Here is a 13931-nt window from a genome sequence, read left to right as displayed (position 1 = left end):
ATTATGTTTTCTGGTCTGTGCGTCCGTCCGTCTGTTCGTTCGTTCGTTCGTCCGTCTGTCCCGCTTCAGGTTAAAGTTTTTGGTCAAGGTAGTTTTTGAAGAAGTTGAAGTCCAATCAACTTGAAACTTAGTACACATGTTCCCCATGATATGATCTTTCTAATTTTAATGCCAAATTATAGTTTTGACCCCAATTTCATGGTCCACTGAACATAGAAAATGATAGTGCGAAGTTCAGGTTAAAGTTTTTGGTCATGGTAGTTTTTGATGAAGTTAAAGTTACATCAACTTGAAACTTAGTACACATGTTCCCTATGATATGATCTTTCTAATTATAATTCCAAATTATAATTTTGACCCCAATTTCAAGGTCCACTGAACATAGAAAATGATAGTGCGAGTGGGGCATCCGTGTACTATGGACACATTCTTGTTTTAAATTTCTGTCTGACTGAATGATTTTTTTGTCTGACATTTCTTCGGTCAGACAGAGTTTGGGATACACTGGATTGATTAAGTTTTTTAAGCACATGCCTACATATTCCCTTGTGCACTTTGTTTCTTGAATGACTCTTTTTAAAGACTAACTGCAACGAACAATACTGTACAGAGACAATGATTTGGCTGATGTTTTCATTTTAATTTATACTAATTGCAAAAAACTTTTAAGATGACAGGGAATTTAGATTTTCTTTATTTTTTTTAGGAATTGAGAAAGAGGTTACGTTACCTAGGACACTTACCATTGACATGTGAATTTGAAGTAGCTGAATTGACATTAAAGCCGCCTGTGTTGTCAAAAGAGACACTGAAATATTTCACTGGTAAGTACTGTGTTTGGTCCTTGTCAGCAATTTACAGGGTTTTCCAATAGATTTGTAACAATGAACACAGCCAAAATCTCTTTAAACAAAACAAATTTCCTAATGGTTTGTATTCAGAATTGGTTTCAAAAACACAATAATTCATATCTACAAGATAAGGATTGTTCCTCAGTCCACAAAAACCAGTATTCTCAGATATAAATAAATTCACATTTTATAGTACTTTTTGTCCAAATCTTTTTGTTTATTTACAAGGTGGACTTTTAATAAAGTTAATTACAAATCTACAGAAAATAAAACTTGTGAAGAAAATGTTTTAAATTTGATATATTAACATTTTTATACGACCGCAAAATTTGAAAAATTTTTCGTCGTATATTGCTATCACGTTGGCGTCGGCGTCGTCGTCGTCGTCGTCCTGCGTCCGAATACTTTTAGTTTTCGCACTCTAACTTTAGTAAAAGTGAATGGAAATCTATGAAATTTTAACACAAGGTTTATGACCACAAAAGGAAGATTGGTATTGATTTTGGGAGTTTTGGTCCCAACATTTTAGGAATTAGGGGCCAAAAAGGGCCCAAATAAGCATTTTCTTGGTTTTCGCACTATAACTTTAGTTTAAGTTAATAGAAATCTATGAAATTTTGACACAAGGTTTATGACCACAAAAGAACGGTTGGGATTGATTTTGGGAGTTTTGGTTTCAACAGTTTAGGAATTAGGGGCCAAAAAAGGGCCCAAATTAGCATTATTCTTGGTTTTCGCACAATAACTTTAGTTTAAGTAAATAGAAATCAATGAAATTTAAACACAATGTTAATGACTACAAAAGGAAGGTTGGTATTGATTTTGGGAGTTTAGGTCCCAACAGTTTAGGAATTAGGGGCCAAAAAGGGACCCAAATAAGCATTTTTCTTGGTTTTCGCACCATAACGTTAGTATAAGTAAATAGAAATCTATGAAATTTAAACACAAGGTTTATGACCATAAAAGGAAGGTTGGTATTGATTTTGGGAGTTTTGGTCACAACAGAATAAGGGGCCCAAAGGGTCCAAAATTAAACTTTGTTTGATTTCATCCAAATTGAATAATTGGGGTTCTTTGATATGCCGAATCTAACTGTCATGACTGTGTATGTAGATTCTTAACTTTTGGTCCCGTTTTCAAATTGGTCTACATTAAGGTCCAAAGGGTCCAAAATTAAACTTAGTTTGATTTTGACAAAAAATGAATCAGTTAGGTTCTTTGATATGCTGAATCTAAAAATGTACTTAGATTCTTGATTATTGGCCCAGTTTTCAAGTTGGTCCAAATCGGGGTCCAAAATTAAACTTTGTTTGATTTCATCAAATATTGAATAAATGGGGTTCTTTGATATACCAAATCTAACTGTGTATGTAGATTCTTCATTTTTGGTCCTGTTTTCAAATTTCAAATTCTACATTAAAGTCCAAAGGGTCCAAAATTAAACTTAGTCTGATTTTAACAAAAATTGAAATCTTGGGGTTCTTTGATATGCTGAATCCAAAAATGTACTTAGATTTTTTATTATGGGCCCAGTTTTCAAGTTGGTCCAAATCAGGATCTAAAATTATTATATTAAGTATTGTGCAATAGCAAGTCTTTTCAATTGCACAGTATTGCGCAATGGCAAGAAATATCTAATTGCACAATATTGTGAAATAGCAAATTTTTTTTTAATTAGAGTTATCTTTCTTTGTCCAGAATAGTAAGCAAGAAATATCTAATTGCAAAATATTGTGCAATAGCAAGATTTTTTTTTAATTGGAGTTATCTTTCTTTGTCCAGAATCAACTTAAATCTTTGTTATATACAATATACAATGTATATTCACTTTTTACTACCAACTGATAAATTAAAATAATCTTTACCATTCATGATAACAAGCAGTTTTTTTTTACATCTTAATATTTTATGATGTATTTAAATGAGTAGTTATTGTTGCAAACTCCATTAGAAATTTTAATTGAGATTAGTTTTGGAATAAGGGAAAGGGGGAAATTTCATAAATAAAAAAGAAAATTTCTTCAAACATTTTTTTGAGAGGATTAATATTCAACAGCATAGTGAATTGCTCTAAGAGAAAACAAAAATTTTAAGTTCATTAAAATAATCTTTACCATTCAGTAATAACAAGCACTTTTTTTACATTTTAATATTTTATGATGTATTTAAATAAGTAGTTATTGTTGCAAACTACATTAGAAATTTGAATTGAGATCAGTTTTGAAATAAGGGAAAGGGGGATGTGAAAAAAAAATTGGGGGGTCAATTTTTTTCATTTCAGATTTCATCAATAAAAAGAAAATTTCTTCAAACATTTTTTTTGAGAGGATTAATATTCAACAGCATAGTGAATTGTTCAAAGGCAAACATATTTTTTTTAAGTTCATTAGACCACATTCATTCTGTGTCAGAAACCTATGCTGTGTCAACTATTTAATCACAATCCAAATTTAGAGCTGAATCCAGCTTGAATGTTGTGTCCATACTTGCCCCAACCGTTCAGGGTTCAACCTCTGCAGTCATATAAAGCTACGCCCTGCAGAGCATCTGGTTGGAGTTGAGGTCACAACAGTTTATGAATTAGGGGCCAAAAAGGGGCCCAAATAAGCATTATTTTTGGTTTTTGCACCATAACTTTAGTATAAGTAAATAGAAATCTATGAAATTTAAACACAAGGTTTATGACCATAAAAGGAAGGTTGGGTTTGATTTTGGGAGTTTTGGTCCTAACAGTTTAGGAATAAGGGGCCCAAAGGGTCCAAAATTGCACTTTGTGTGATTTCATCAAAAATTGAATAATTGGGGTTCTTTGATATGCCGAATCTAACTATGTATGTAGATTCTTAATTTTTGGTCCCGTTTTCAAATTGGTCTACATTAAGGTCCAAAGGGTCCAAAATTAAACTTAGTTTGATTTTAACAAAAATTGAATCCTTGGGGTTCTTTGATATGCTGAATTTAAAAATGTACTTAGATTTTTAATTATTGGCCTAGTTTTCAAGTTGGTCCAAATGGGGGTCCAAAATTAAACTTTGTTTGATTTCATCAAAAATTGAATAAATGGGTTCTTTGATATGCCAAATCTAACTGTGTATGTAGATTCTTAATTTTTGGTCCAGTTTTCAAATTGGTCTACATTAAGGTCCAAAGGGTCCAAAATTAAACTAAGTTTGATTTTAACAAAAATTAAATTCTTGGGCTTATTTGATATGCTTTATCTAAATATGTACTTTGATTTTTGATTATGGGCCCAGTTTTCAAGTTGGTCCAAATCAGGATTCCATATCAAGTATTGTGCAATAGCAAGAAATTTTCAATTGCACAGTATTGCACAATAGCAAGAAATATCTAATTGCACAATATTGTGCAATAGCAATTAATTTTCAATTGGAGTTATCTTTCTTTGTATAGAATAGTAGTTGATAATATATGTTGAAAATTTGCCAGACATGACTATGATGTCATTTTATATTTTCATTTGCCAATAACTTTATGTAAATAACTTCATTGGAAATTTGCCAATATAAAATGTTGCTGATGAAGCTTTTTTTCCTTATCTTATCTAAAATGTTTTTAGATAATGTATGTTGGACATTTGCCAGACATGACTATGATGTCATTTTCTATTTTTATTTGCCAATAACTTTATGTAAATAACTTCATTGGAAATTTGCCAATATAAAATGTTGCTGATGAAGTTTTTTTTATTGTTTTATACAATAAACAATGTATATTCACTTTTACTACCAACCAATCTTTACCATTCAGTGATAACAAGCACTTTATTTTACATTTTAATATTTTATGATGTATTTAAAAGAGTAGTTATTGTTGCAAACTCCATTAGAAATTTGAATTGATATCAGTTTTGGAAAAAGGGAAACGGGGATGTGAAAAAAAGGAGGGGGGGTTTAATTTTTGTCATTTCAGATTTCATAAATAAAAAGAAAATTTCTTCAAACATTTTTTTGACAGGATTAATATTCAACAGCATAGTGAATTGCTCAAAGGCAAAAAAAACTTTTAAGTTCATTAAACCACATTCATTCTGTGTCAGAAACCTATGCTGTGTCAACTATTTAATTTTAGATTTAAAAAGTTTGAAGAAGAAATTTTTAATTGATTTGTAAAATCTTGACATTTGTTTTGTGTAAAAAAAAACCATGTAATGTCAAAAATTTGATCACAATCCAAATTCAGAGCTGTATCACGCTTGAATGTTTTGTCCATACTTGCCCCAACTGTTCAGGGTTCGACCTCTGCGGTCGTATAAAGCTGCGCCCTGCGGAGCACCTGGTTTAAAATAAAAGCAGATCTAGGTCTTGTAGTTTTCAAAGTAAAACAAAAAAGCAATGAAAGTAAAATTATTGATTTGTTTACGTGTAGATGAAATTGAAAAGAGAAGACGTTTACGTCAGAAGAAAAGCAGAGAAGAGAAAAGATGGACCAGGAAAGTACAAGATGAAGAAAATAAAAAGATGGCTAAATACAATATCTATGGTAATTGAATTAAAGTAGTTAAATTAAACATAAACTAATGTATTTATCATATTCATAGGAACTGCTATTGGGTCAAGCAGACAAGGTACAATTATCTGTTTTGAAAAAGAAAGATCAACTTTACATGTTTCTCAATATGTTAATAGATTGCTTTTACTATAATTAACAAAATAGACTTACTTTCAATAAATAACATCATGTGATAATCCTTGAATAACAATGACTGCCATTTGTAGAACATTAAGGTTTGTAGAATAAGAGGCAACATGTGTTTAACTGTCCAAAACTTAAAATAAATACATTTTGAATACATTAACCTTGAGAAAAAACCTATAAGGAATCAAATGAATGCCAAACAGAGCATTGGATGCACTGATAAGTAAATCATGCCAGGCAGTGAATTCATCACCGCTAACTAATAGTTAGTGAAAACAAGATCAATGAGTAAGCACTTTCAAGTATATTTAATCATGAAATTTATTTGATTATATTGTATGAATAATGAAATGGTAATTAATTTCAGGAACTGATTCCTTAATTGTACAGAGCCAGTTCATGCCAACAGCAATGTCAATAAACAGACCAAGTTCACCTGCTGGCAAAAGTGATGATAGTTCATATAGCATGTCATCCATAAACACCCCTGTAGGATCACCACTAGGTGAGTAACTAGTGTTTTGTTTAAATTGTGATGTAGAATTAGCATGGTTAACTTAATGTTAAAACAGTGAAATTATCAGTAAGATCAACAAAAAGATCAACAACTTTGCCCTAAATTGACTGGTATTCCCATTGTTTTTTTGTTGTTTTTTTTTTTGGGGGGGGAGTAAAAACTATAGTAGTCTAGAAAGAGATATATACAGAGAAAATGTTCAGCAATACAAAATCAACAAAATTAAGATTTTAGTCCAGAATTAAATTTGAAACACTGTTAGAGAGTGGCTTTTCAGATAAGTTACTATTTAAAGGCTATATAGAGCCTCTAACTTGTTACTTCATCTGTCATGTTTGGTATTTTCTAGTAAACTGTTAAAAACAGGAAGTTATCTTCTATGTAACATATATTTGTATTCATAAGAACTTTTCTTCCTTATTTCAGCTGATCCTGCTGGTGAAGAGGATATTGATGGACTTCAAACATCAAATTTTTCATTTGCTCAGGTAAATCTTTTATTGACAAATTATTTTTTTGAAAGTATCAATAAATCAAAATAATCAAAGGGCTTCTTAATCTTCAGAGTTGCTTGAAGGACTGGCAGTACAAAGTCATCAAATAAACAGACATCAGACATTGAAATAAGGATTTTCTAAGAACATTGTATTGATACAAAATATGATGATCTAAATCAAAATGGAATAAGGAGATGTGGTATGATTGCTAATGAGAATTATCTTCCAGAGACCATATATAGTGGATGTAACAATGCGCAAAACCAATTGTTGTAATGTGAGCTATTAAAAGTGCCTAAATGACGTAAATTACAAACAATTGAAGTGAGAAAACACACTGCTTCATGCATGATATAACAACTAACAACAAAACAAATCTGACCCAAAACAATCAAAGATAATAACTACAGGTTCTTGACTGGGCACTTACAGATTATGACATGGTTAAACATGTTTGTGAGTGTCCAAACTCAACCTTAACCTTGCTTAGTGGTTAGTGGTGTAACAGCATTTATAACTTAAAAACAAACTACAAATCAATTGGAAAGGGCTTAACTAGTAAGATCAACTCAAAACTCAACAATTATATAATAAAAGACAGACACAAAGTACCAAATCAATGTAAACAAGATAGAACTGAAGGTACACATATTAACAACAGATATTTCTCTAACATTACTTCAAAGAATTTATCTGCTAAGATTTCATTCATACTCAACTCTAAACTTTTTGTAGATGCTAAAAGCTGGCCAGTCTAAGACTCCCACTTGGCCCAAGGCTAAAACTAAAGCTGAGGCTCCTATACCCAGCAGTGTGTCTAGGTCTAAGGATAGTGATGAGAGTGATAATGAAGACAAGGTGCCCATACCTATGTTCAGGGAATCATTTGGTGATGCCATACAAACAGCATTAGATTCACACATGGCCAAGTCTAAAGGTAAATTTATTTTGAATATGGCAGATTTTACAGTATTATGTTCTGTCTCCTACTTTCATGTTGCTAACGTGACAGAGACAAAAATGAGTAACGTTAGGGACATTTGGACATGTCACATGAGCAACAACATCTTTAAAAGTTAAAATGTATGCACACAGTGATGTTTAATATATGCCTGGAGTAATAAAATTGTACAGTCTGGTTTAGAATTTCTAAATATACAGAATGTCATTTGCAGGTGTACTTTATATCAAATGCATTCACAAGAAACCAAAAAATGAGTAACGTTAGCGACATTTGGACATGTCACATGAGCAACAACCTCTTTAAAAGTTAAAATGTATGCACACAGTGATGTTTAATATACGCCTGGAGTAATAAAATTGTACAGTCTGGTTTAGAATTTCTAAATATACAGAATGTCATTGGCAGGTGTACTTTATATCAAATGAATACACAAGAAACCAATTCGTAATAGTAACATTAGCAACATCTACTATCATGACATTACATTTTGTTGCGAACGTCTTTTTGGTGGACGGAATACATTTAAGGTCCTCTTGTAACGATATTACATACAACTTACCTTCTTTGCTTCCCCATCATGTGAAGGAACTGACTCCAAATCTATTTCTGCAAAGGGCGATATCGTAACTCCTATACAGGAGAGTTACAGATATAAATATATGTTGCTCACGTGACACTGATTTGGACGGAAACGTCGAGCAGTAACGTTCGCAAAAAATAAAACAGCCAATGATATTGATTCCTCAAGTCCTTTGAACCCCTTACGTCATCCAAATTTAATATGATTGCTATTTTCAATTATTTATAAAACCCGGGATAAAAATAACTACAATGGGCTGTCTGAGAACCATTAAGAAAATTGCGATCGTGACATACCACAATGGACGGAAAAGACGTGACGTTAGCAACAATATTATTAAATTACCTTTTTTAGCCTTTACCAATAAAAATCTGCCTTAAAGTTATGATTAAAACACAAAAGAAGACTTTTTATTAAAATAGAAGTCCATGTTATTAGGCTCCACTTATAAATAATACTTCAAAATTCCACTCCAAATAAGCTGGATGTCAGTAAAGTAGGTCATGATGTCTATTCCATGTCCAATATTTTGAAATTGAAAATCCTCTAATTCTAACAAAAAACACAAACACAGAGCAATTTTTATTTTTATTTACTCAGAAAGACACATTTTATTCAATAACATAATGCATTACTCCATTACACAGTCTGTTTCACAGTTTCAGCAATTGCTTTTTTGATGGATACAAAAAAACAATATTTCCTTCTTATTGTAAAATCTGCCATTAGTAATAAATCTTACATAAACTTTATTCTTGGCAATGAAGGTTATTTATTTTTAGATACAACACAGACTTTGTAATAATTATATGCTTCAACAGGGAATAAATCAACCAACCATCATTTTTTTAGCTCACCTGGCCTAAAAGGCCAAGTGAGCTTTTCTCATCACTTGGCGTCCGGCGTCCGGCGTCTGTCGTCCGTCGTCGTCGTTAACTTTTACAAAAATCTTCTCCTCTGAAACTACTGGGCCAAATTAAACCAAACTTGGCCACAATCATCATTGGGGTATCTAGTTTAAAAAATGTGTCCGGTGACCTGGCCAACCATCCAAGATGGCCGCCATGGCTAAAAATAGAACATAGGGGTAAAATGTAGTTTTTGGCTTATAACTCAAAAACCAAAGCATTTAGAGCAAATCTGACATGGGGTAAAATTGTTAAACAGGTGAAGATCTATCTGCCCTGAAATTTTCAGATGAATCCGATAACCCGTTGTTGGGTTGCTGCCCCTGAATTAGTAATTTTAAGGAAATTTTGCTGTTTTTGGTTATTATCTTGAATATTATTATAGATAGAGATAAACAGTAAACAGCAATAATGTTCACCAAAGTAAGATTTACAAATAAGTCAACATGACTGAAATGGTCAGTTGACCCCTTTAGGAGTTATTGCCCTTTATAGTCAATTTTTAACCATTTTTCGTAAATCTTAGTAATATTTTACAAAAATCTCCTCTGAAACTACTGGGCCAAATTAATCCAAACTTGGCCACAATCATCTTTTGGATTAGTAGTTTGAAAAATGTGTCCGGTGACCCGGCCATCAAACCAAGATGGCGCCCATGGCTAAAAATAGAACATGGGGTAAAATGCAGTTTTTGGCTTATAACTCAAAACCCAAAGCATTTAGAGCAAATCTGACAGGGGTAAAATTGTTTATCAGTTCAAGATCTATCTGCCCTGAAATTTTCAGATGAATCGGACAACCCGTTGTTGGGTTGCTGGACCTGAATTAGTAATTTTAAGGAAATATTGCCCTTTTTGGTTATTATCTTGAATATTATAATAGACAAGAGATAAACTATAAACAGCAATAATGTTCACCAAAGTAAGATTTACAAATAAGTCAACATGACTGCAATGGTCAGTTGACCCCTTTTGGAGTTATTGCCCTTTATAGTCAATTTTTAACCATTTTTCGTAAATCTTAGTAATCTTTTACAAAAATCTTCTCCTCTAAAACTACTTGGCCAAATTAATCCAAACTTGGCCACAATCATCTTTTGGGTTAGTAGTTTGAAAAATGTGTCCGGTGACCCGTCCATCCAACCAAGATGGCCGCCATGGCTAAAAATAGAACATGGGGTAAAATGCAGTTTTTGGCTTATAACTCAAAACCCAAAGCAATTTTTAGATGAATCGAACAACCCGTTGTTGGGTTGCTGACCCTGAATTGTTAGTTTTAAGGAAATTTTGCTGTTTTTGGTTATTATCTTGAATATTATTATTGATAGAGATAAACTGTAAACAACAATAATGTTCAGCAAAGTAAGATTTACAAATAAGTCAACTTGACCGAAATGGTCAATTGACCCCCTTAGGAGTTATTGTTCTTTATAGTCAATTTTTTACAATTTTCATAAAATTTGTAAATTTTTACTAACATTTTCCGCTGAAACTAATGGGCCAAGTTCATTATAGATAGAGATAATTTTAAGCAGCAAGAATGTTCAGTAAAGTAAGATGTACAAACACATCACCATCACCAAAACACAATTTTGTCAAGAATCCATCTGCTTCCTTTAATATTCACATAGACCAAGGTGAGCGACACAGGCTCTTTAGAGCCTCTAGTTTTACATTTCATAGCTTAACATATTGTAGAGACATGGTCATTTTTCAAAACTCAATCTTTGAGGTTATCTTGTGTGTAATTTGTTTTTTTACATTTTTTATTTTTCTCTGAATCATACGAAATCTGAACTGATAATGTGATTTATTTTTAATAAAGAATGCTTAATGCAATACACTATGTAGACATTTTGTTATTATATTCATATGGACTGATCAGATATGATGAGAGACATTCCCAAACTGATTAAGTATGACTGGTTGCATTTTCTTTTGATTTTGTAAGTAAATAAAAATTTTGAAAGTAAGTAAAAATGTTATATCATAGGACATTCAGTTCTTTAACAAGGGTGTGGGAATTTCTCCCTACATTGAAGACCCATTGGTGACCTTCTGCTGTTGTCTTTTCAATGGTTGGGTTGTTGTCTCTTTGACACATTCCCCATTTCCATTCTCAATTTTATTCATCCTACTGCACACTTGTTTAATTTTGGACCAGCTTCAAGTTAAAACTATTTACAGACAACAGCACAGTACACTGGTATTGTTTATTGTTGATTAATAATAACGCAATCATTTCTTTTTTTGCCAGATGATGTCTTACCTGTAGAAACAACAGAAAAGTCTGGTGGAAAGAAGAAAAAGAAACAGCAGAAACTTCTCTTGTTTACAACATCTATGGCTCGAGGAGGGAAATAGATACTTTTGATCATTCAGGATACTCTATAGTTCAACCTAGCTGAAGAAAAAATAATCAGTATTCTTTAGAATGGTCATCAAAAGATTAATTGCTTACAGAAGTTATTTTGCAGCTTAATGTCACATGATATTTTTATACTGACTAAACAAGTTTTTTCTGCATGTTGGTGGCGATACGACTGACCAGCTTGGACATTGAAGGCCTTTTATTCTACTTTCTGTTGAAGAATTTTCAGTTTTGAAATGTCATAGTATTCATACTTTCTTATTTTTGTTTGATAATAGCAAACCAAGCAAACCAATTCTGTTCATATAGGAAAACACTATAAATTGTATCAGAGAACAAATTATTGCTGTCACATGATTGAAAACTATTTCATTTGAGTTTGCTTGTAAAAATTGAAAAATAAATAAACAAAAATTGAACATATGAGGAATTTTTATACGACCGCAAATTTTGAAAAAATTTTCGTCGTATATTGCTATCACGTTGGCGTCTGCGTCGTCGTCGTCGTCCGGCGTCCGAATACTTTTAGTTTTCGCACTCTAACTTTAGTAAAAGTGAATAGAAATCTATGAAATTTTAACACAAGGTTTATGACCATAAAAGGAAGGTTGGTATTGATTTTGGGAGTTTTGGTCCCAACATTTTAGGAATAAGGGGCCAAAAAGGGCCCAAATAAGCATTTTCTTGGTTTTCGCACCATAACTTTAGTTTAAGTTAATAGAAATCTATGAAATTATGACACAAGGTTTATGACCACAAAAGAAAGATTGGGATTGATTTTGGGAGTTTTGGTTTCAATAGTTTAGGAATAAGGGGCCAATAAAGGGCCCAAATAAGCATTTTTCTTGGTTTTTGCACAATAACCTTAGGTTAAGTAAATGGAAATCTATGAAATTTAAACACAATGTTTATGACCACAAAAGGAAGGTTGGTATTTATTTTGGGAGTTTAGGACCCAACAGATTAGGAATTAGGGTCCAAAAAGGGACCCAAATAAGCATTTTTCTTGGTTTTCGCACTATAATGTTAGTATAAGTAAATACAAATCTATGAAATTTAAACACAAGGCTTATGACCATAAAAGGAAGGTTGGTATTGATTTTGGGAGTTTTGGTCCCAACAGTTTAGGAAAAAGGGGCCCAAAGGGTCCAAAATTAAACTTTGTTTGATTTCATCAAAATTGAATAATTGGGGTTCTTTGATATGCCGAATCTAACTGTATATGTAGATTCTCAACTTTTGGTCCCGTTTTCAAATTGGTCTACATTAAAAGGTCCAAAGGGTCCAAAATTAAACTTAGTTTGATTTTGACAAAAAATGAATCGGTTGGGTTCTTTGATATGTTGAATCTAAAAATGTACTTGATTCTTGATTATTGAAGTTTTTTTGGTCCAGTTTTCAAATTGGTCTACATTAAGGTCCAAAGGGTCCAAAATTAAACTTTGTTTGATTTCATCAAAAATTGAATCCTTGGGGTTCTTTGATATGCCAAATCTAACTGTGTATGTAGATTCTTCATTTTTGGTCCTGTTTTCAAATTTCAAATTCTACATTAAAGTCCAAAGGGTCCAAAATTAAACTAAGTTTGATTTTAACAAAAATTGAATTCTTGGGCCTCTTTGATATGCTGAATCTAAACATGTACTTAGATTTTTGATTATGGGCCCAGTTTTCAAGTTGGTCCAAATCAGGATCTAAAATTATTATATTAAGTATTGTGCAATAGCAAGTCTTTTCAATTGCACAGTATTGTGCAATGGCAAGAAATATCTAATTGCACAATATTGTGAAATAGCAAATTTTTTTTTAATTAGAGTTATCTTTCTTTGTCCAGAATAGTAAGCAAGAAATATCCTATTTGTGCAATAGCAAGAATTTTTTTTAATTGGAGTTATCTTTCTTTGTCCAGAATCAACTTAAATCTTTGTTATATACAATATACAATGTATTCACTTTTTACTACCAACTGATAAATTTAAATAATCTTTACCATTCAGTGATAACAAGCAGTTTTTTTACATCTTAATATTTTATGATGTATTTAAATGAGTAGTTATTGTTGCAAACTCCATTAGAAATTTGAATTGATATCAGTTTTGAAAAAGGGAAACGGGGATGTGAAAAAAAAGAGGGGGGGGGGGTTAAATTTTTCTCATTTCAGATTTCATAAATAAAAAGAAAATTTCTTCAAACATTTTTTTGAGAGGATTAATATTCAACAGCATAGTGATTTGCTGAAAGGCAAAAAAAACCTTTTAAGTTCATTAGACCACATTCATTCTGTGTCAGAAACCTATGCTGTGTCAACTATTTAATTTTAGATTTAAAAAGTTTGAAGAAGAAATCTTTAATTGATTTGTAAAATCTTGGCATTTGTTTTGTGTAAAAAAAAACCATGTAATGTCAAAAATTTGATCACAATCCAAATTCAGAGCTGTATCATGCTTGAATGTTTTGTCCATACTTGCCCCAACTGTTCAGGGTTCGACCTCTGCGGTCGTATAAAGCTGCGCCCTGCGGAGCACCTGGTTAAAATCCTATAGTAATTGTATGAAATAAGTTTCCCTCAGAGAGATCTTTCATCTGTC

The 13931-nt window shown here is 32.0% G+C and overlaps 1 protein-coding gene across 2 annotated transcripts in view; it reads left to right on the top strand.

Moving 5' to 3' along the window:
* LOC143076849 (E3 ubiquitin-protein ligase RNF10-like) overlaps positions 1-11776 on the top strand; it is a 33940-nt gene extending 22164 nt beyond the window's left edge. For both annotated transcript variants that reach the window (XM_076252743.1, XM_076252744.1), the window contains 6 exons: positions 707-824; positions 5238-5351; positions 5875-6012; positions 6451-6512; positions 7257-7458; positions 11230-11776. In XM_076252743.1, coding sequence (XP_076108858.1) covers positions 707-824; positions 5238-5351; positions 5875-6012; positions 6451-6512; positions 7257-7458; positions 11230-11336 — 741 coding nt within the window. In that variant the 3' untranslated portion in view covers positions 11337-11776. The remainder of the gene's footprint in view (positions 1-706; positions 825-5237; positions 5352-5874; positions 6013-6450; positions 6513-7256; positions 7459-11229) is intronic.
* Positions 11777-13931: the final 2155 nt, after the last annotated feature.

The sequence above is a fragment of the Mytilus galloprovincialis genome, chromosome 5 (genome assembly GCF_965363235.1).
Source record: "Mytilus galloprovincialis chromosome 5, xbMytGall1.hap1.1, whole genome shotgun sequence".
Lineage (NCBI taxonomy): Eukaryota > Metazoa > Mollusca > Bivalvia > Mytilida > Mytilidae > Mytilus > Mytilus galloprovincialis.
Note: the sequence above shows the minus strand (reverse complement) of the source record. Positions and strands in the feature narration are given on the sequence as shown.